This window comes from Rhineura floridana, chromosome 1, assembly GCF_030035675.1.
Source record: "Rhineura floridana isolate rRhiFlo1 chromosome 1, rRhiFlo1.hap2, whole genome shotgun sequence".
In the NCBI taxonomy this organism is placed as follows: Eukaryota; Metazoa; Chordata; class Lepidosauria; order Squamata; family Rhineuridae; genus Rhineura; species Rhineura floridana.
The window spans coordinates 6,684,348-6,705,132 of record NC_084480.1 but is presented as its reverse complement, the minus strand read 5'-3'; the positions used below and the strand labels follow the sequence as shown (position 1 = coordinate 6,705,132).

At 42.1% G+C, this 20,785-nt stretch overlaps 1 protein-coding gene across 47 annotated transcripts in view; it reads left to right on the top strand.

Moving 5' to 3' along the window:
* The first annotated feature begins 1,530 nt into the window (after window positions 1-1,530).
* CELF4 (CUGBP Elav-like family member 4) overlaps window positions 1,531-20,785 on the top strand; it is a 1,013,450-nt gene continuing 994,195 nt past the window's right edge. For 44 of the 47 annotated variants that reach the window (XM_061607379.1, XM_061607361.1, XM_061607397.1 and 41 more), the window contains exon 1: window positions 1,537-1,816. In XM_061607379.1, the coding sequence (XP_061463363.1) occupies window positions 1,537-1,816 (280 nt within the window). Of the gene's footprint in view, window positions 1,817-20,785 lie in introns of all 47 variants that reach the window. The other 3 variants (XM_061607386.1, XM_061607382.1, XM_061607394.1) reach the window with 2 other exon arrangements.

Genomic DNA, 20,785 nt, shown 5'->3' with positions numbered 1-20,785 from the left:
AGCCTGGCAAATCCCTCCTTTTCCTTCGTATTTCCCTGCCTATAGTAGAAGCTTATGCCACCAGATGTTTCTGCGAGATTTCATTTAAAGCTAAGAAAAATTGCTTTGAGCTACACGTATTTTTTTCAATCCAATGCCTGCTCCCCCCCCCAACAACAGTGCAGAAGGTGGGGGTGGAGTGGAGGGGGGAAGAAATCCTACTTCTTTTATTACAGGGTGACTTAATTAACTATAACGCATTGTTCCTACAAGCATTGAAGAACTCTGGTGCCTACTGCAAAAGTAGAGCAAAAATGTTTACTCCCCTATCAATGAACAAAACAAGAAACTGCACAGAGACTGTTAGGGATAGAAAAACCCAAAACATCCAACTCCCTCATCACCATCTTATAGCCAAGAGAGAGAAAATGCCAAGCTAATGTGAAGAGAAATAATTAACAGCCCAAACAGAATTGGAAGGAAACACAGACACGAACAGAGAATGCTCAGACACCAGTAATAACCACCACCACTTTCACTATCATATCACCACCACAACAAGAAAACACCTCCATTCTCCAGGTTGCCTCCATATCTGTAGATCTTTTATTTGCAATGTTTTAGGAGAAAAGGGGGGGGAAGAGAGAGGTGGATTTTAATACGTTTTTCCCCCAAAAAACAAACAAAAAACGCTAGCACAACCTCGCTTTATTTGGGTTGTTTTGGGGTTTTGCTCTGTCTGTCTCTCTCTCCGTCAGCTGCTGTCTCTCGGCTTTTCCTCTCAAACAAAAGGCTTTCTTTTCCTAGCCATTACTGGAAGGAAAAGTCGAGATGGTTGGGTTTGCAGAAGCAGGAAAAATATAAATAAAATATTTGTGTTTTTTTTTAAAAAAAATGCAAAAGGCAGGGAAGGGGGGCTGCCCCATCAAAAAAAATTAAAAAGGAATAAAATAAAATAAAAAGCGTGGCTTCTGCAAAATGCAACCGCTCCCCCTTTGCTCAGTTACCACAATAGACATTGACTCTCGCTCTCTCAAAGAACCATGCGCCTGGCGCTATTTATAGCCAAAGCAAGGACTGGAATGTACCACTGGGCAGGCAGACGGGGGTGGGGATGGGGTGGGGGTGAAGTGGGAGGAGGGGCGAGGGGTTTCGGTGGAACTGAAGCCAAAGAAAGTGCCCCCTTCAGCCCCCACTCACTTCCCCCTGGTCTCCATCCATCTCTACACCCGCGCGCGCCGCTCCCCTCCCTCTCACCCCCTACCCCCAGTCTCACTGGCATTTTGAACCGATCCAGCCTGTTTAAACGGAAAGGACAGAGATCCTGGCTGTTCAATGTATTTAAAAAAATCAGTTCAGACCTAGAGAGCGAGCGAGAGAGGGAGGGAGGGAGGAGTGAATGTGTGTGTGTGTGAGAAAGAGGGCGCGCGTGTGTGTGAGTGAGTGTGTGTGAGAGAGAGAGAGAGAGAGTGTGTGTGAGAAAGAAAGAGGGAGAGGGAGAGAGGAACAGAGGAAGCGAGGGGGGGTGGGAAAAAAAGGCAAAGAAGATTTTTCTCTATGTATATAAAGATGGCCACGTTAGCAAACGGACAAGCAGACAGTCCCAGCCTAGGTAGCAACCACACTAACCCCAACACCAACGGGCACATGAACGGATTAAACCACAGTCCAGGGAACACATCTACCATTCCCATGAAGGACCACGATGCCATCAAGCTCTTTATTGGGCAAATCCCTCGCAACCTGGACGAGAAGGACCTCAAACCTCTCTTTGAAGAGTTCGGAAAGATCTATGAACTGACGGTGCTGAAGGACAGGTTTACCGGCATGCACAAAGGTAACTTTCCCCTTATTCACAGGGGCTGGAGGAGGGGAGTCCAGGGAGGAGGTGGTGCTGCTGGGGGCAGATCCTGCGAGGTGGAGAGCCCGTAAAGAAGAGGGGGGGGAGGCTGATCTCTTTTAGATCCAACTGATCTCCGGGGGTGGGGGGTGGGGGAGGTCTAAAGAAGAAGAAGAAGAAGAAGAGGAAGAAGAAGAAAGACGCGAAGCGAGCAAGAGCCCAACGCGGATAGGAAAGGACTGGAGGGAGGGACGGACCGCAACTCTCTATAGGGATGTGCATGGCAGAGAATGGACGGAGCTGTCCATAGGCGGATAGTGCTGAAACGGGTTGCCGCTGTTGGGGGTGCGCGGAGTCTGCCCAAACAGAGGCGTTTGCTGGGTGGCAGAAAGGGAGGGAGAGAAGAAAGGGAGATTTTTATTATTATCATTATTATTAAATAAATAAATAACAGCCTGTCCCAGACCAAATGAACAGTGGACCCTAAAAGAGAGAATATTGGGGGGGGGGGTTCGGGGGGCAGAAAGGGAGAGAGAAGGGGGGATGAGGATTAGGATTTTCTGTTTTTTTGCTAAAAAGTCACAGCTGTGGAATCCCGGACAAGGGAAGGGGGGAACCAGCAATGTGTGTGTGTGTGTGCGTGTGCGTGTAGCTAGATAAAGAGAAGAGAATTACTAATCGAGGAGAAAAAGCTTTAGGGATGCATCCGGAACTAAGTATGTGTGGGTGTTCAGGCATCCACTTATGGAGAAGAGGGGGGGGAGAAAGAGAGGCTATCTCATTCGGTCAGCAGCGGAGAGGGGAAGTTAGGAACTTTTTAATGATGTTGATGGTGATTAGAGTTTTTTGGGGGGAGGGCTGGGAGAGGAGAGGGGCCGCGGTGTTGTGGGAGCTTCCATTGGCTCTTCCCTTCTTTTATTTCTTTTTCACTGGGGTTGGGATGAAAGTCCACCAGCCTTTCCTTCGCCTTTCTTCCGCTTCGTTTCCCCTCCCAATGCTTCGATGAATGGTTTACAGATAATAGGAGGGAAGGAAGTGTGTGTGTGTGTGTTTGGGGAGTGAATAAGTGTTTATGAAACATATGCAAGTGTATTGATCGTGTTGCATGAAAATGGGGCGGAAGGGAATCAGGTGAAGGCAATTGACCCAGAAGGTTGGCTTGGCATAAAGAACTAGATAAAGTCTAGCCACCGAGGAACTTATGTCCTTTCTTAGGGTTTTATTATTGCTTTCCTTTTATTGGTTTGCCTTTCCTTCCCACTTCTTGGCTCAGAAGAGGATAATAATAATAATAATAATAATAATAATAATAATAATAATAATAAAAACAGCAACAACATAGCAAGGCAGTGCATGGTAAATAACGGAGAACCAAAATGAGTGGTGTTGGGGTGTTGGGTGGGTGCAGGGAATCTAGCCGGTAGATTTCCCTTCCTCGTTCGAACCCTAGAGAAATGATTCTCAGCGTGTTAAGCCAGTCGTTGCCTGTCCAGTAGTAAATCTTCAAAAAGTTAATGGCACGTTTTGAATTGCCCCATCCTCCCAATCCGCTAGGGGACAGATATGCAAATAGAAAGTTATTTTTAAAAGAGGAAGAGTTGATGTTGCAAGTATGTGTCTGCTGCTCAGAAGACGCTCTGGGGGGGTGGCATATGTCAATCTCTTTTCTGCCCCCCCCCACTACAGCCACCCCCCTTTTCCTCTGCAATCACTACAAACCAGAATAGCATTTCCCCATCCATTCAGGCTTTCTAGAGATCACATCAGAAAGGTGGGGTCCTTAAGGGTAAATAAGGGAGGTGTAGGCTTGATGGTTATTTAAATTCCTTTGGACCCTGTCTTTTTGGAGTGTGTTTCCCATGTTCACCAAAAATAGGGAATAAGTTTATAAAACCTTTCCAAGTACATACAAATCATACCTTCAGGAGAGCAACTGAAAGAGAAAAAAGGAGCCAAGGAATATGCCTGCATTTCAATGATTTATGTTTTTTTTTAATGTTATTTTAGTTTAGTTTAAGAGAACACACACGGGCATGCATGTGCACACACACACATACACACACACACACACACATGATAATTATGACAGAGAGTTCTGAACAAATAAAGACCTGATAGATAAAGCCTGTCCTCTTTTTCCTTGATTTTGGTAGCCAGGTGTTAACCTTTCAACTATGAGGGAGGTTTGTTGAATCCTTTATTTAGCATGATTTCAGTTTTGGCCATTTTATTGTCTGTTTCACATAACTCATCCAGACCTCCAGGGAGAGGATGTGTCAGAGAAATAAAGTAAATGAAATTAAATGGGCTTTGTTAGGTTCCAAACACAAGCAAACCAAACCATGCCTCTTTAGTCCAGTAGATCTCATTCCCAGTCTCCCGGTAAAGTGATTTCCTTTCCTGGGTTGTGTAGCATTAGGGAAGAGTCATGCTCAAGACATGCTTAACTTTCATTCCTCTGCATCTTACTGTATTTCAAGGTGAATCATAAGAACTGTACAAGTATCGAGGAATAAACCCTTCAGCCAAATTTGCATAAGTACAAGCTTGTTTAGTAACCAGGTTCATTTTTTAATCTCTTGGAGCAGTGAGGGGGACATAGAATAGTTAACCTAACCCAACAGCATGGCAGGAGGATTTACTATGCTTTCCAAAGGCACCCAGAGCTGAAACTCCTGGCCTGATTTAACCCATCTGAGAAGAGTCCTCTGTGATGTTAAAGATTTGCTAGCTAATCCTCATAAAAACATGCCTTTGGCTACCTAATGGAGGGGGGGAACCCTTGCTTGCCACTGCTGATTAATTACCGTACAGTCAAAAAGCATGGCAGGGCTTTGAGGAATAGGACCATATTTATCTTAGAATTTTCCCCTACCTCACTCTTTTCATTATTGCCTTTAAATCAGAAACTAGTGCAAACATATAGTTTCTTTCTTTCTTTCCTTCCTTCCTACCATGCCCGTTGCTTTTCTCTCCTTATACATGTTGCGTAGTAGGAAGAAAATGCTCTCCATAGGTGAAGCATTAACAAATACCTCTAGTGGTATTTCTTTGCAGACCTTGCAATCAGGTATGTGCCTCACCAAAATAGCTTAAGGGATTATTTGTTTATGAAGCTTGCCACAAGTCTTTAAAAATTATGTTAGACTACAGTGACGTATTCAGTCCAGGTAATGGCGCTGAAATCCACTGAGTTACTCCAGAGTGCAATGTTGTGTATGTGTGCTTGCTATTGGGTTTGGTTTTGTGGCTTTTTGAGTCTGGCTAAAAGGTGTCACACAGATACTTTACAGTGCAATCGAACATATCTGCTTAGAAGTATGCCCAATTGAGTTCAATGGGGCTTTCTCCTAATTTAGAGGGAACTGTGTCCATTTTCTGGGGAGTAAGCCCCACTATAGCATAGTAAGAGAAAAAACTGGCCATAACTAGTTTAAAAATACAAAGAAAAACTCCCACAGGAGATACAGTATATACTTCTCATTCAGGTACTAGGGAAATGAATGAAATTTAGGACCTGGCATTTCTATGAAAAGTCTTGATAAAATATAATCTGTAGGTGTCAAGTGCTGATCCGGTTTAGATATGTGTAGTTCTATATTCCTTTCTTAAGGAGAGGGGAAGTTTTTGAGGAAGGTGGTCCTTTGCTAGGATTTTGTTCACAGTTCATCTAGATCATTCATACACAGATGTCTCAGCAGCTCAAACCATCCCATCCATTTTTGTAACATACATAAACATACAGAGTTAGCTGATTAGAGTTACTAACAATGGATTCATTCATAACTCTCCCCACCCTGCTCTGTTTGTGTTTAGCAGTGGCATCTGTTTAAGGTCTGAGTTACTCAGATGTATAAAGGTTAGTGCTCTCAGGACAGACATATTATAATGCATTATCTTTGGAAATAATTTAAGGCCAGTTAAGTGGTATTTAAGCCTAATATTTATAAATGAATGAATGAAATCAAAACAGAACTATCCCAAGTGGTTTCAAGAGTCTTTTTCTATCCACGCTTGATTCATAACCAAGGCCCGCAGTGCGTTTTAGTGAGACATGCCAGCTTTTCATAATATCCTTCTTCTTAGGAAGTAAGGCAAGATCTCTTAGTGAGATTGAGCAAAACACACAGGTTTTAATGCACTTTAAAAAATCAGAGTTGGATGAAGGATCATGAGCAATGAGACATTTGTTACTCTAAAAGATACAGTGCCCTTTCAAGCCTCATGTGAGCAATGCAGCTCATGCAAAAGTGCCCTCATTCATCATCAAGATGGTGGGTTGTGTGCCCTCCTCACAATAAGAGGCCAAACTTAGCCCATTCAATAAATAAACATAGCTAAAGAGAAGTCATTGTGTTGGGGGAGAGGGATAGTTTATTTCAACTGTTGTCTGTTTGCCTTCTAAGAAACACTGGTCATTTTCAGAGTTGAAAACACCTGGTCTTGTAAGTCCACAAATTACCCAATTCATGATAGTCTCTTTTATTATAGAGAAGCCAGAGTGGGTGAGACAGATGTGAATTAAGGCTTTGTTCAACCCCGGTGCAATATCAGTTTTCAGGTTAGCTGTGAGATTTAGAAGTGCAATGATTGTTAAATTAAGATGCACTGTACGGAGCGATAAAAAAAGACTCGGGGAAATGAAAATGTACTCAGAAAAGGACACGGCTAAATACAGGTGTTGAATAAATGCCTCCATAATTGAAACATAAGGCTTGCGTGACTGAAAGCAACCTGCTTAGTCTTTAGTAAGGTTGTAATCCAGATAGGGTTTCAGAGAGGGAATACACATGCACACACAAAACAGCATCAAAGTGCGCAGAACAAAAATCTACCTGGAGCCAAAGAGAACCAGCTGTTAAACCAACAAGCCACAGTGGGTTAGTTTTATGACAGACAAAAGAAAGAATAATCCATTTTCCTCCTCCAGTCATTATAGCCATGGCTATGGAAGTATGTGCATTTAAGAATGGCAAATGAATAGCCTCCATACCTCAACCTGCTAAAAGCAAACCCTGTTGATGTCCTTTGAGATGAATGTTGCCTTCTTACTCATCTTTGTGTTAATCACTCTAGAAATGCCCCACACTTCCAGGGCATCCTGGCTGATTTTTACATTTCTAGCTTAATTTATTTATTTTATTTATTTATTTCATTTTTAAACCGCCCATAGCGAATAGCTCTCTGGGCGGTGAACAAAACAAGATTAAAATACAATATTACAATAAAATTACAATAAAATCAGCAACAAGTTAAACAAAAAAAAAATTAAATGAAACACATTGAACATTAAAATGCCTGGGAGTATAGCCAGGTCTTAACCTGGCGCCTAAAAGAAAGTACCGAAGGCGCCAGACATATCTCCACAGGTAGGCTGTTCCACAGTTCGGGGGCCACCACAGAAAAGGCCCTAGATCTAATAACAATCCTCCGGGCATCCTGATGAGTTGGTACCCGGAGGAGGGCCTTGGATATTGAACGAAGTGAATGGGTAGGTTCATAGCGGGAGAGGCGTTCCACAAGGTATTGTGGTCCCACACTGTGTAAGGCTTTATAGGTCAAAACCAGCACCTTAAATCTGGCTCGGAAACAAATAGGCAGCCAGTGCAGGTGGGCCAGGACAGGTGTTATATGCGCAGACCAGCGGGTCCTCGTTAACAACCTGGCTGCCACATTTTGCACTAGCTGAAGTTTCCGAACGGTCTTCAAGGGCAGCCCTACGTAGAGCGCATTACAGTAGTCCAGTCTAGAGGTTACCAGAGCGTGAACAACTGAGGCGAGATCGTCACTGTCCAGATAGGGGCGTAGTTGGGCTACTAAGCGAAGATGGAATGCTGTCCCACATTTTCCTTTCTCAAATAAACCCCATTATTCTGGGAGGGTGGGGAGAGAAGAGAGGAGAAATGAAGTGAGTTCTCTCAGGTGTTTTATTCGGACATGATGCCATAAATGTGCTTTCAGAGACAGAGTGTCATAGAGAAATTGAAATTCTTTGTGTCATCCCACAATAGCCCATGCTATCATGCCTCAGAGGGAGGCAGACCTCTGAAAAAGATGGACTTTACCTGTTTCTTTGTAAGTGAAACTGACAGAGCAGCATGGGTACATCAGAGGAAAAATGCAACACGATAATAGCCTTCCTATACCTGGATGGTATAGAAGGGAGGGGGGGAGGCATATTCAGGGCATTTGTAACAAGGGATGGCAATTCTGTTTGCAAAAATAAAAACATATGTACATAATGACTGCAGCAATTGGCTGCAGATGTTGGGCCTTCCATGTCCTCATACTTGGATGATGGCGTAGCACCTATACTCCTTGAAATCCTTCCAGTCAAGATGATCAGGGAGGCCATTCTTCAGACAAAGCAGCACCTAGGAGTGTAGGAGCAGGACCTGGTTTAACAGAACACTTTTTGAAGTGATGCCTGTAAAAACACGATCCTGTTTGACTCTGGGAGGAAAGACAGTCTTTCTTTTTAAAATCTCTAACCTATTACTGGGCTAACTGTAGTATAAGCATTGGACAGTTTCAAATTCAATTCCTTTCTGCTGTATTGATTTTTAATCTATTGTTTCCTGCTTTGGGGTTTTTATAAGAAATGTGGTGTGATGATGATGTTGATGATGATAACAGCAAACAAATAACAATAACAACAATAGCAACAACAACATGGCACTGGCAGAGAAAAGAAAGAAACTTTGCTGTGACTTGCTCAAAACTGATGAAAACTTTTGGCATGCAGCAAAATATTAACACATCCCCATGGAAAGGGCATGAGGAAGTCACCATATTTGCGCTGACTAAGGCAAACAATTGCTCAGAGTTAGTCCATCCTCTATTGGGAACTGGGTATAACAGTGAGACAAAGGCTGAGTCCTGAAGTCTTTTGGGGGTTTTGAATGGCTTTAAAAGAGATTTAAGCTTTAAAAGGACAGCTGGTATAGCACAGTGGGGAGAGAGCCTGGCTGGGAGTCCAGAGTCTGTGAGTTCAAATCCCCGCTCGTGTCTCCTGGGTGTCAAGGGCCAGCTAAAGATCACCCCACAGTGAATGGCTCAGGGGTTATGTGCCCTGCCACCTGTGCAGCCGTAGGCAAGCTGCATAGTCCCAAGGAGCCCAGTTGCCCCCCAGCTGGCAGTTGCGGACAAGGAAGGGGCTGGCTTGTGCAGCTGTGGCAAGCTGAGCAGGCGCTCACCAGCTGGGGAGTACTAGCCTCAGAAGGAGGCAATGGTCAACTCCCTCTGAATACAGCTTACCATGAACACTCTATTCATGGGGTAGCCATAAGCTGGGATTGACTTGAAGGCAGTCCATTTCCATTTCCAAGCTTGAAAAAAGGTTTAGACACATCCATGGAGGATAAGGCTGCTAGCCATGATGTCTGTGTTCTACCTCACTGTCAGAGGCAGTATGCTTCTGAATACCAGTTGCTCTTCCACTCAGGTCCTGTTGCAGACTTCCCACAGGCACCTGGTTGGCCACTGTGAGAACAGGATGCTGGATTTGATAGGCCATTGGCCTGACACAGCAGGCACTTCTTATGGCCTTATATTCTTAAATTACTAAGGAACCCATTTTTCTTGAAAGATACACATGTTTCCCAATGAGAGGGAGATGATTGCTGTTTGGGTGTTGTCTTTTGCTTTTAGAAATTTTATGTGTTCCATGAATGCTTAGACCTGCCGTACCAAATGGAGAGAGGTTAGTGGCTCCAAAGTAGCTAAGACAGAATCCCATGCTTATAAACGAAGAGTTAAAGACAGTTCTTGGGACAGACAGGCAGGAGGAGGAAGGGGGAAGGGAAGGGTGGATTTCTTTCACATCAAACAGCTGATCTTTAAGATTAATCCTTCATCAGTAATCCTAGGCTCTGGTTTAAGCACTAATTTATACAGGCAGGGAAACCATATGCTTCACTTTTCCCAGTGATGAATATGTAAGTGTGAGTCGACTCTCAGGCTCAGTTCAGTCCTCCAGGTGAAATGTGCAGCCACCATGAGAGGGATCATGGTTATCATTATGGCCATTGGTTTCACTGCTGTAATGTCACAGACATATCCAGAAATTGCAGCTCACATGTGCTTGGCTCAGCAAAAATTTCAAAGGAATTCTGCAGTGGGACATTAAATTCCACTACGTCTGTGTGATATAAGATTTCATATAAACTGTGACCATTCCCAAATCCAATCCACAATAGCTTCACTCCATCAAGCATCACTTCATCTGCCTGTCTATACCTATCCTTACTCATGGAAAAATATGCATGGAATTGTAGTTTCAAGTCACCTGTTTTCAAACAGATGTTAACGTTAGCTCTAGCATCTGTTAGTGCTACCTATTATAATTTTTTGGATCAGGCTCCCAGTTCCTTGGAAATCTTATTTAGGAGAAACCAAAATTGTTTTGTGCACAAGATATTTAGGCATATTCAGGACAGCTTTTGACAAGAGCAAAGTCAAACAATAATAGAACCTAATCATGTAGAAACTTCTCCTTTTAGAAGTGTTGGTGGTGTAGAACTATTGTGGCCAAGAACTTGGTTAGTGCTTGGAACACAGATGTGCTGAAATTCTTTTAACTTCCCGCTAAATTCCTAGAGATATTTTATCTGGACAAGACCAGCTGAATCCAACTTGAGGGTCATTGTCAGCAAAACTATGTGGTAACTCTGTGGGAACTGATATAGCTCACTTGTTAATTTGTGCAGCTGGTAAGATAAGAAATTAAAAGCTGTTTATTTGGGCTGGCTCAACCAGTTATCTTGTCCAGGACCTTTTCCATCTAACTTTCATAGCCATACAAATATACAAAAATATTAATGGACACTGTCAGAAGGGGGGAGCCTTAGATCCCCCCAAACAATGTTCTGCTTGCTTAATGCCGCAGTGCCTGACATGATCTAAAGAAAGGGTGTCATTCTGGATTTTACATTTGTTTATGTTTGTCAACTGGTGCCACTGCTGGGATGCAACTTGCGGGCAAATGCGGTTTTTATTGTGCATTCATTATACACAACTGACATCTTCTCTGGGGGGAAAAAAGAGAGAGAGAAAGAAGTCTTATTATTGTGGCTCCTTAAAATAAAGACGGATGACAACTCAAAGCCTTTTAAATAAAGTGCCCAACCATATGGAGTGGCTGAAAATAAATCATAATCAGCCAGCAAAATGAATGGCGAGGCATATAGATATAGACATTGTGTTAGGTTTGTCAAGACAGAGCAGCCAAAAATATTGATCAAGGTGAGGGAGGGGGGAAAATGATAATGAACTGGACTCCAACAAGATTTTAATTGACAATGACTCCTGTGTACCAGCTTTGGACAGTGTATATAAACTGACCACAGCACAACTTTATTGCAAGATGCTTGCCTTTAATTAATTGTCTCCTTCGTTAAGACTGACTACAGATCAAAGGTTTTAAAGATAGTTAGCAGATTCTTAGTAACGAAGCCTTCAGATGCATTAGAAATATCCGACAGCTTGGCCAATGAGGCGTACCAATTTCGATCTACCTCACTGTCGTGTGTTTATTCCTCCCTCTTTGGTTGAGCATGGACAACCTTTGCTTAAACTTGAACTGTTTCCTAGGGCAGCCACCGAAACCTTAGGGGGGGCAGGGTGATGGTAGCAAGATGTAGGTGCTAATTAAAAGGAAATCCAGAAAATATTGTCCAGGAAAAAGGTATCAGAAAGGAAATCAACAAAAATACATTTTAAAGTAAAATAAAATAACGTTAACTGTTTAAAGCTAAAACTCCGTGTAATGTCAACGTGCAGGATACCTTTGCCTCTGCATGTCTATAGCAACTTGCTTCCACTTTAGATCTAGGAAAGGTTTTCCAGCCAGGCTAACTTTGCATCAATGAAATTCAAATATATACTACCTAAAAAAATGCACATATGGAATGGCTCTTCATTAGCAAAGACATATGACTGAAGCTGCTGTACACAGCTATGCTTAAGTATGCACATATAGAAATTGTATCCTTTACAGACAGAATTCCTGTGACTACAGTGATACATCATATTCAATAGGCGAGTTTACAGTTCATCTGAAAATACCAAGACACATAAAAAAAATCTAATAATTTACATAAAGATATGAAATGCATTTAGGCAGCACACTTATAGAAATGTATTGTCAAATTTGAGGAAAATCTGGGTAAAGTTTCTTCTGTTCTCAAAAAGAGGCATCGCAGAACAGAATGCATGCAGTTTTTACCTATGCATATAACAGCTGAAAGAATCTGAAAGTACAGCTTATCCTAAAGGAGCAATGATAAAATAAAATCACCCAAAATAAAGCTTAGACTCATTTATACATTTATTTACATTTGTGTGTTACATACACACATAGTTTTGAGATAAAACACATAATATATACACACACAGTGCAATCCTAACCAAGTCTACTATTAAATTCAATAGGGCTTACTCTTAGGTAAGTGCAGTTAGGATTGCAGCCTTAGTTTTGAGAGAAAACATGTCAACATGTTACAATGAGTATCTGAAATGTGATGCCTGTCCTGGTATCTCTGAGGTTTTGGACATTCATGTAATGAGTCTGGGATTGTTAATATTCACAACTATTAAATGAGGACATTTGATGATATATAAAGCACAAGTAATGCATAATTTATCAATTTAGAAAGTGTTTTCGTTTGTCTTTTTCACAACAAACCGGTGTGTGAACTTTGAGCTTAAATCATGAATAAGCTTGAATTTAATATTGTTCAAGTTTGTTTCTGATGCCTGCCCATTCAGGAACATGCAGCTGACTTCTTAAAAATTAGATAACAATAACAATGTGATCACTTGGGTATCAACATGATGTGACAATCAATAACTCTCCTCTTTTAATGGATTTAAATCCATTCTCATTCCGTTTGGAGAACTGGAATAGAACCCCTTTTTGTTCTGATATTTTGCATGAAGGTTCCAACAACATGACTGAAAAATATGGTTGTGTGTTCATAACAGGCATCTGTAGAGATATAAACATGTAAATATACATAATATGTTTATGGCTTTATAAAATATTTAATAACTTTTTCACATGAGCATTATTAGTGCTCCAGGTACAGGAGCATCACACTTATATTAAGGAATATACAGCTGGCTTGATGTTCTGCTTGCTCCTGAGGCTGACACTGCAGGCTTAGCTCCATATAAAAGTGTTAGGTGACTTGAAGGCTATTGGGAAACCTTACATGCCAAGTCGAATGTGATACGTACCTATTTGTTCATTATCCTAATTTAATGATACAGTCACACCTAATTAATCCATGTCTGGTTTCCTCATGCCCTCTGTCTGGGTCGGGGGAAAATAATAATTTCAAAGCTAGTCTGGCCATTTTTACAATGCTGTGTGTATCCGGACCGTCATGTGATGTTTTTGTCAATAGCACATTTTGAGCCCCAAAGCATTTGCAGATTTGAAGTCTGACTGCAAATTCCGACAATCCCAAATGCAAATCTCTCTCTCTCTCTCTCTCTCTCGGAACATGACATACATGAAACATAGAGATACACACATATGATAAGAGTCACACATGCACAGAGATCTTATTTCCGTCCTTGGTCAAGGAGCTGCATAAGAATATATAACCCACTGCTCACACACATACAAATGCCTTTGCTGATCTCATGCAAAGTGACATTTGAAGCAGTTTCCATGTAATGATAAGTGCCATGCAACTGCGTTTTTACCAAGAAGATCATCAAACAATCTATCACTTGGGATCTGTGGGAATCTCCTGATTTCACCGCTTATGTGCAAAACTTTAATTGGCCAGTCACCTTAGAGACAGAGAAAGGAAAGGGTTTTTTTTACAGAGCTCCTTGCCTTTCCAGAATGTTACAATGTACACTAGAGAATGAATGCACCACATATTTTAGGTGTAAACGTTGGATATATTGTTTGAAATCCATGTTTCATATTGTTTGAAAGTTTATGTTTCATTTTGTAATGTTTTGTATGTGATCAAAATGGAAAACTGTTCAAAGAAGCAATTAATTTTTTAAAAAAGGATGACAAGGAGAAGGAGGAGGAGGATGCTAGCTAAATGTTTTTGGAGAGGGTATAACAACAGCCCATATCAGCAGCACTCCTTTATGGATCTCAGAGTGTTCTAAGAGAAATCCAGTCCCAAGGGTGGCCATTTAGCTATTCATTATCAATAGCATCAATAATTTGGTTGACCAACTGCACTGGTATGTGTGTATAAAGTGACTGCTGACAGCAAAGTTAAGGAGGAAGGACGCTGCAGAATTTACAAAATTGCCCACATGTAATATTAATTGCATTGATTGCTTCTAATAATATGGCAAAGATATTTTGAAGTGCTCCTTGGAAGTGTTGGGTGAGACATGGATACCTTTTCTCCTGAGCCAATTGCATTTAGGCTGGAAATGTCTTGAAAGCTAACCCGTGGAAAACTAATTTTTCTTGCAAGCACTGCTTCTCCCTTGCCCATTAGGAAGCAAAGAGAGTCTGTCTTTTCCTTCTTTCTGTTTTTGTCAGGGTTTTTTTTTTGGTCCAGTTTCACCACAGATGTGAGAGGATGATGTCATTTTGAAGCTCTCCTTGTCCTCTAACTTAAACAGCAAAGGAGGAGAAGCAGAAAAGAAGCCAAGGTTGACTTCCTTGCCATTTTTTTCCCTGGGAAGATGATAATGGAAATATAATACAGCCCAAAGGCCTGATCCAGAATGGATTGAATTTTCAGACAATGCTTTTTTCTTTTCTTTTTTACTTGCAGAGACGCAGACTGGGATAGGTCTCAACTTAAAAGGCTTGTTGAAAGGGGAAAGTATTCAAAAGGCACCGAAAAGATAGCAGAGATGACACCTGCCTAATATTTAAGGGAAGGGAATTCCACAGTTGAGGAAAGAATTTTTCTCTAAGGGGATATTATTTCCATATTTGCATTTGAAGGTCTTCTTTTGCAACGACTCAGACCACATCTCAGAGGGTACTTCCTCTCTGCATGAACACACACAGAGGAAATCACTGCTAGGAAAAGTGTGTCAACATCCGTGCTGTGTCTTAAGTATCTATGGTGTGAGAGGGGCTGAAGACCAATCTTAAAGGCAGAGTAGAAACTGTTGGTGCCCAGACAAAAGAGAACCCTTCATCATCCTTCCATGAGATAGGGCTCACTGGCTGCTTGAGTGTTTAGTGTTTGCCCTGGACTCATAAGAACATAACAAGCATCAGACCAAAGTCCCATCTAGTTCAGCACTCTGTTTCCCACCATAGGCAACCAGATGTTTCTGGAAAGTACACAACCAGGACACGACTGCAACAGCCCTCTCCTGGTGTTTCCCAGCAACAGGAGACAGGTTACCTGTTCTGGATGGTGTCGCACTGCCTCTGAAGGATCAGGTTTGCAGCCTGGGGGTACTCCTGGATTCATCTCTGTCACTAGAGGCCCAAGCATCCTCTGTGGCTAGGAGTGCCTTTACCAGCTTGGTCTGCTTCATCAGCTACAGCCATTCCTGGACAGGGATTACTGCAATAAGATCTATGTGGAGCTGTCCTTGGTCCTGGTTCAGAAGCTTCAGCTGGTGCAAAATGCAGCAGCCAGATTGCTGATGGGAGCGCATGGCCGACAACATGTGACACCACTTTAAAAACATCTGCACTGACTGCTCATCTGCTACTGAGCCAGGTTCAAGGTCCTTGTATTAATTTACAAAGCTCTGAACAACTTAGGTCCCAGGTATCTTAGGGATTGCCTGAACCCTTATATCCCAGCTCAGTCACTGAGATCTTCTGCAGAAGACGCCTTGGCTGTCACCCGAGTTGGCAAGGCTAATTTAACATCAACATGAAATCAAGCCTTCAGTGTCATTGGCCCAGTTCTCTGGAATGCTCTGACAACAGAGATTCAGCAGGCGCCTTCTGTTTTAACTTGTAAATGCCTGCTGAAAACCTTTCTGTTTTGCCAGGCTTATGCAGGCAATTAAGAACATGTGGTGTTTTTGTTTTGCAACAATTGACATTTGTTCTTAATTGTATTTTTAATGTGTTTTTTTAAAAGAAAAATTCTATGGTTGTTTTAAACATGTAAACCACTTTAAAGTTTTTAATAAAATAGCGGTATACAAATATTTTTTTATAAATTTTTGTTGTTATGTGCCTTCAAGTTGACTATGACCTATGGTGACCCTATGAATCAGTGATCTCCAACAGCATCTGTCGTGAACCACCCTGTTCAGAAATATGCTGTCTGTGATTCTGGAAGTAGCATATTATCTAGGGATCATGACTAGTAGCCAATGATAACCCTTTAACCTGTAGATTGCACGACTCATCACACAAGGCAGCAGCGCAAAACCCGAAGGCTCCTGGTCCTTGGCTTTCTGCTCTTCATGTTCCATGTGCTTCCTTGTTGGTGGTGAGAAGAGATGTAAAGCCAGCCCATTAACATCAGTGTATGGCTGCTTTAGTTGATGGAGCTATTCAAATGAACTGATTGAAGCTTGCATCCCAACAGAGAGAGGGGGGAAAATATACACTGCAGCCCCATCAGTGGCATCCCATTAGAGATGGAGGAGAAATTAATTCACTTTAGGTTTTAAGGTAAACTGACCTAATCTGCCAATTCTGGATTTGTATACAGCCTGGAATGCCAAAATCAATCATACTTTTTTTTGTATTTTGTGATGCTGTTTGGGCAGGCAAAATGTGTATTCTGTGGGGAGAAATACATATAAAATACACTGGCTGCTCATATCCAGTCCTGGACGGGGTTACACTCCCCCTAAAGGAACAGGTTCGTAGTCTGGGAGTCGTTCTAGACTCTTCCCTGTCACTTGAGGCTCATGTAGCCTCGGTGGCACGGAATGTGTTCTACCAACTTCGGTTGGTAGCCCAGCTACGTCCCTACCTGACTAAGGAGGATCTTACATCAGTAGTACATGTTCTGGTAACCTCACGTTTGGATTACTGTAATGCGCTCTACGTAGGGCTACCTCTGAAGATGGTTCGGAAGCTACAGCTGGTGCAAAATGCGGCGGCCAGACTGCTAACAAGAACGAAGCGATCGGACCATATAACACCTGTTCTGGCCCGCTTGCACTGGCTTCCAATACGCTTCCGGGCCAGATTCAAAGTGTTGGTATTAACCTACAAAGCCTTATATGGCGCGGGACCATGATATCTGTCGGAACGCCTCTCCCGTTATGAACCGGCTTGTACACTACGGTCTGCTACGAAGGCCCTCCTCTGGGTTCCAACCCATAGGGAGGCCCGGAGGGTGGTGACAAGATCAAGGGCCTTCTCAGTGGTGACCTCCGAACTATGGAATAGTCTCCCCGAGGAGATGTGCTTGGCGCCGACACTATCATCCTTTCGGCGCCAAGTTAAAACCTTTCTCTTCTCCGAGGCATTTTAATTTTTTGTTTAATGATGGTAATGTTTGTAATTTGATCTTAGTTATGCAGTTTTTAGATTGTGAAATTTGATTTTAGATTGTGATGCTTTTGTATTTTCCTGTATTTTATTGTATTTATGTTCACCGCCCAGAGAGCTATTGCTAGTCGGGCGGTATATAAGTTTTAAAAATAAACAAATAAATAAATAAATTTGCTACCGGGCCAAGTTCAAGGTTCTAGTTTTGGTGTACAAAGCCCTCTACAGCTCAGGACCAGGATACCCCTTATATACCCAGCCGATCACTGCATTCTGCAGGTGAGGGGCTCCTTCAGATACCATCTTATCAGGAGGTCCGTTCTGCACAATATAGGAAACAGAACTTTAGTGTGGCAGCACCTACCCTGTGGAATTCCCTCCCCTTAAATATTAGGCAGGCACCATCTCTGCTATCTTTTCGGCGCCTTTTGAATACTTTTCTCTTTCAACAAGCCTTTTAAGTTGAGATCTATCCCAGTCTGCGTCTGTGTTAGAATTGCTTTTTAATATTTTTTATAATATGTTTTAACCATTTTTAAAAGATGTTTTTAAGCTTTTTAAAAAATGTTTTTAATGTTGTTTTGTTTTAATGTATTTAAGGTCTGTTTTTATGATGTTTCAAAGTGTTTTTAGCGTTTCTGTTTCCCACCCTCGGCTCCTGCTGGGAGGAAGGGCAGGATATAAATCAAATAATAAATAAATAAATAAAATGTGTATTTTAGGGGCAATGCGCTGAAACAACATACAAAAATGTATAATTTGGGGAAAATGCATATATGCATATAAACTATGTGAACAGAAAGGCAACTGTTTATACATTTTTAAGAAACCTGCCCAAAAAGGGGAGGGGACAAATGATTACACCCATGTGAACTTGATGCAAAATGGAAGTCGCCCAACCTGTCCATTCCTATCTCCCACCAATGTTTACAGCTCCAGCTGTGTTGACCACAGTGTGCTGCACAAATGGATATCTGCTCCGAATTAATCTCAGACATTTAGGAGCAAGGTTTGTTCCTATCTGGAAAGCCCCACTCTGGGACACATTTCCTTTGATCACATTAGAGAGTGCTGGAACTGATGCTTGTACTGACTGATATGGCTTTGTATGACTTTGCTACAGTAGGGTGGGTCAGTCTCTTCTTTTAGAGTGGTGGTATGTGACTGGCTGAATGAGTGTATTTCACCTCTCCTCTGAGGTCCTCAAAGTGGCATACCATAATTCTCCCCCTCCTAATTTTATCCTCACAACAATCCTGTGGAGTGGGTTAGGCTGAGAGACACTAAACAACCCAGTGAGTTTCATGGCTGACTGAGGATTTGAACCGTGGTCTGCCAGCTCTTAGTCCAACCCTCCAATCACTGTGGCAAACTGGGCCTAGGTGATGGGGAAAGCCTTTACCTGTGTCACCTTTATAAGGTGCTCCTGGTCATTTTAAAATGGATGCACCATGTGCGCTGGCTAGGCATGTACCGTTAGCATGCTCCACAAGACATTGACTGCTGCCGTGTTCACTTTAATAGGTGACTATGTATTAAGTGCATTTAGATGTGACTGGGTGTGCATGGAAACCTCTTAGAGATTTCTCTGAGTTCCACCTCTTCTATAAAGAAAGAAAGAAAGAAAGAAAGAAAGAAAGAAAGAAAGAAAGAAAGAAAGAAAGAAAGAAAGAAAGAAAGAAAGAATATACTGAATTATAGTTGTTTTGGGCAAGAATTTGTACATAAACATAGTCAGGGAGAATGCAAAAGAATTTATGTTCTGCAATCAAGTACAGGGGAAGTTAGCGTCAAATTAAAACAAAACACCATTTGTTTGCTCTTCATTCTTGGTTATAGCTACTGAGATTTCATAAACGTCTAGGCTTTGCGGTCTGACTGGAATTGCAAGAGGCTATGGGGAGTAAAGAACTCCGAAGCCCCAATTTCAGCACATGATCCCTATTATAGCAAAAGGCTCCAAGGAAATTATGTTCATGAGTACTGTGAAAAGCGGGATGAGACCATGCTGGCTGATGAGCTTTCCCGAACGCAGAACCCCACATTTGTAGGGAAGGGCTGTGTCTCAGTGGTAGAACAGCTGCTTTGCCTGCAGAAGGTGCTAGGTGCAATTCCCGGCCTCTGTAGGTAGGGCTGGGAGAGTGACCCTGTCTGAAATATCGGAGATCAGTAGTGGGCTAGATGCACTAGTGGTCTAACTCGTGCAGAAAGCAGCTTCCTACATTCCATCCTGCTCCACATTCAAGGCAAAAGGCAGAAAGGGAAAAATCTCAAGCCCATTTCTATTTATTCCAAAGCATTTACCCCTTTTCCATATCTTACTGCTACCCCACTGGGAGGAATCCTTTTGTGTAAGGATCTGACGAACTGCCTGCCAAATCAATGGAGAGATGACCATGGGGCTTCAATTAGCTGAGGTTCGTTTTTTCTCATAGTGGTAAAACATCTTCTCTGTGGCATGGGTGTATGCCATTGCGCTTGATCCTTGCTTGCGGCAAGTCCCGGACAAAAGGTGTTATGTAAGGATAGAGCATTATTAGCAGAGGAAAGAGAGAGACCTAAAGGAGGAGGGGGAGAGGGGATTTATTTAAAAGGATCGGGAAAGGGACTTAGTTTCTCAGGGTACCTCCAGATGGCAGCTTTGTATGTTTTCTGCTCAGCCCTTATGCACGAAACTGGATGTTCAGGAAACAGGACAAAGAAGACAGTGCCTTAGAAAAGAAGATCGGGGGTTTTTTTAGAGGAAGGAGGGTCTACGTGTGATTCATCTGTTACTGCAAGGCCCATGTTGACCCATAATTTTAGCCTCTACCTGCATAGAAAGGGGGGAAAGAGCGGGCTCATAACAAAATTAAATTTCAGACAGGTGGACTCCAGGGATTATAGTTAGGGGGAGACTCTGTCAATTTATTTTTCTCTGTTTCTCATTTTCCCACTCTTCACTTCAGTTCTCCACATCTCTGGGACCAATCTGCATACATATATATTTACAAAAAATGTCCTCATGAAGATTGCTCGGTGCATTTCTCCTAATATACACATTTTTGTATGCACGTTTACCTAACATTCAAATATTTGCAAAGCAGTTTCCTCTTATATAATGCATTTTTGTATGCTATTTTTTACTAACATGTGCATTTGTATGCCCTCTTTACCCCAGCATATACATTTTTGTGCACATTACTTGGCTGGGGGAAAAATGTGCTGCGAAATTCGGAGAAGTGTGAATTGTGAAGGATGGCTGTGCTTTGGTTTGCATAATGTTGCAGAAAGTGCAAAAAGTAGGTTCAGCTTTAAATGAGAACTGGACTGACTTCCTTTCCCTTCCCTAAAGGACTAGAAGGATTTTTTTTAATTGTTTGTTGTTGTACGAGGAAAACAACATCTTCTCCCTTCTTAAGTCCCACACAGGCATGCTGAAATATTTTCAGAATAAGTATGCTAGACGTTTCTGCTTTGATCAGTTTAACTGCTAGTTGGGATAGTTTTGAAGACCATTTGCAACCAATGGTGTTGCAAATTAAGGGCTGTTCCTTTGGGGGGGG